General features: G+C 54.4%; 1 protein-coding gene across 1 annotated transcript in view; it reads left to right on the top strand.

Annotated features, from left to right (window-relative positions):
- Positions 1-903: 903 nt before the first annotated feature.
- The window catches only part of RAX2 (retina and anterior neural fold homeobox 2), a gene marked incomplete at its 3' end in the record, with an annotated part of 3,503 nt that continues 1,855 nt past the window's right edge, over positions 904-2,551 (top strand). Inside the window, exons 1-2 of the mRNA XM_080988689.1 lie at positions 904-1,106; positions 1,716-1,891. Coding sequence (XP_080844815.1) covers positions 932-1,106; positions 1,716-1,891 — 351 coding nt within the window. The 5' untranslated portion in view covers positions 904-931. The remainder of the gene's footprint in view (positions 1,107-1,715; positions 1,892-2,551) is intronic.

The raw sequence follows: 2,551 nt of genomic DNA, 5'->3' as shown, positions 1-2,551 counted from the left end.
ATGAATCCGTTTTGCATTCCTTTCTATGGGAAAGCAGCAAGCCTTTCTTTTGGAACGCTTTGGTTTTGGAACGGAATTTCCGGAACAGATTAAGTTTGAGAACCAAGGTACCACCAAGGTGTGTGTGTGTGTGTGTGTGTGTGTGTCTGTTTGTGTGTGATCCTAAAGGAAAATTATTATTATTATTATTATTATTATTATTATTATTATTACAGTGGTACCTCTGGTTCCAAACGGGATCTGTTCTGGAGGCCCATTTGCAACCTGAACAGAACGCAACCTGCGTCTGCGCATGCTCGATTCGCCGCTTCTGCGCATGCGTATGACGTCATTTTGCGCATCTGCACATGCGCGAGCGGTGAGACCCAGAAGTAACCCGTTCCGTTACTTCTGGGTTGCCGCAGGATGCAACCTGAACACGCTCAACCTGAAGCAAACATAACATGAGGTATGACTGTATTATTATTTTATTTGAAGAAGACCTACTCCATCTGAAAGGGATGCAGGTGGCGCTGTGGGTTAAACCACAGAGCCTAGGGCTTGCCGATCAGGTCGGCAGTTCGAATCCCCGTGACGGGGTGAGTTCCCATTGCTCGGTCCCTGCTCCTGCCAACCTAGCAGTTCAAAAGCACCTCAAAGTGCAAGTGGATAAAGAGGTACCGCTCCGGCGGGAAGGTAAACGGCATTTCCGTGCGCTGCTCTGGTTCGCCAGAAGCGGCTTAGTCTTGCTGGCCACATGACCCGGAAGCTGTACGCCGGCTCCCTCAGCCAGTAAAGCGAGATGAGCGCCGCAACCCCAGAGTCGGCCACGACTGGACCTAATGGTCAGGGGTCCCTTTACCTTTACATTACTCCCTCTGAAGCTACCTCTTTGCCAGGTTCCTTGGCTGATACATTTGCCTCCCTCTCTTCTTCTAGACAAAAGAGGGCCATGTACCATATAACTGGCAGCGTCGCTTTCCCGCTGATGACCTCTCCGTCGCTCCTGTACACAGTGCCACCCCATCTTCCGCTGGCTCCGGGAGGGTGCTGCTCCTCCTTTCTGCCAGCACCCTCGACTCATCTCACGCCTTTCTGCGCCGTCCCTGCAATGGATCACCTGGCAGGTAAAGGGGGCTGGTCTGCAAAACGGGGCTGTCGGGCGGTTGAATTGTGCTTGGAAACGTCCTGGGAGCCAATGTAGGTCTTTCAAGACCGGTGTTATGTGGTCTCGTCGGCCGCTCCCAGTCCCCAGTCTGGCTGCCGCATTCTGGATTAGTTGCAGTTTCCGCGTCACCTTCAAAGGCAGCCCCACGTAGAGCACATGCCAGTAGTCTAAGGGGGAGATAACCAGAGCATGCACCACTCTGGAGAAACTGTGCGCATGCAGGTAGGGTCCAATCCTGCGTACCAGATGGAGCTGCCCTGGACACAGAATTGACCTGCGCCTCCATGGACGGCTGTGAGTCCAAAATGACCCCCAGGCTGCACACCTGGTCCTTCAGGGGCACAGTTTGCCCCATTCAGGACCAGGGAGTCCCCCATATCCGCGGGCCGGATTGAGAAGGCGATTGGGCCGCTTCCGGCCCCCGGTCCTTCGTTTGCCTACCCACGCCTTAGCTTAATACTAGACGGACCAGGTTTTCCCATGACGGTCCAGCCTTTCCTTTCCTTCCCTCTCGTTCCACTCCTTCCTCCACAAATAATAATAATAAAAACCTTTTGCACGTGCACAGAAATCTTCCTGGACCTGCACTACGGCCTACCGCAGAGGCGCCGACGGAGCCGGACCATCTTCACGGCGCAGCAGAGAGAGGCTTTGGAGAACGCCTTTGAGCGGACCCATTACCCAGACGTGGGCACCCGGGAGAGGCTGTCTGCCTTCGCCAACCTGCCCGAGGCTCGCGTTCAGGTAATTTCGGGGGCGCACCCTCCGTGGGGAAATTCGGCTAGCTTTCCCCAGCACCCGTCGACGTGCTGCAGCGGAGACAGGTGTTTCTCAAGCCTGCCTCTGGGGCAGACCCGCGTTGTCTGGGTTGCTGGCGGTGAAATATTTCAAAAGGGAACAGTTAGGGCCAGAGGCGTCAACTTGCAAGGGTGATGGAGGAGGAGACCAACGCTGCACACATGACCTTATGATGTCCCGGTTTTTTCTCCTTCATATAATCCTTTTTATTAAAGGTAAAGGTAAAGGGACCCCTGACCATTAGGTCCAGTCGTGACCGACTCTGGGGTTGCGGCGCTCATCTCGCTTTATTGGCCGAGGGAGCCGGCGTACAGCTTCTGGGTCATGTGGCCAGCAGGACTAAGCCGCTTCTGGCGAACCAGAGCAGCGCACGGAAACGCTGTTTACCTTCCCACTGAAGCGGTACCTATTTATCTACTTGCACTGTCGTCCCCTTCTCCTTGTTCCATCCATCTTTCCCAGCATCAGGGTCTTTTCCAGGGAGTCTTCTTTTCTCCTGAGGTGGCCAAAGTCTTGGAGCCTCAGCTTCAGGATCTGTCCTTCCAGTGAGCACTCAGGGCTGATTTCCTTCCGAATGGAGAGGTTGGATCTTCTTGCAGTCCATGG

Source organism: Podarcis pityusensis (assembly GCF_964106645.2).
Source record: "Podarcis pityusensis genome assembly, chromosome: 18".
NCBI classification, from domain to species: domain Eukaryota; kingdom Metazoa; phylum Chordata; class Lepidosauria; order Squamata; family Lacertidae; genus Podarcis; species Podarcis pityusensis.
This window is presented reverse-complemented; position numbering and strand designations above follow the sequence as displayed.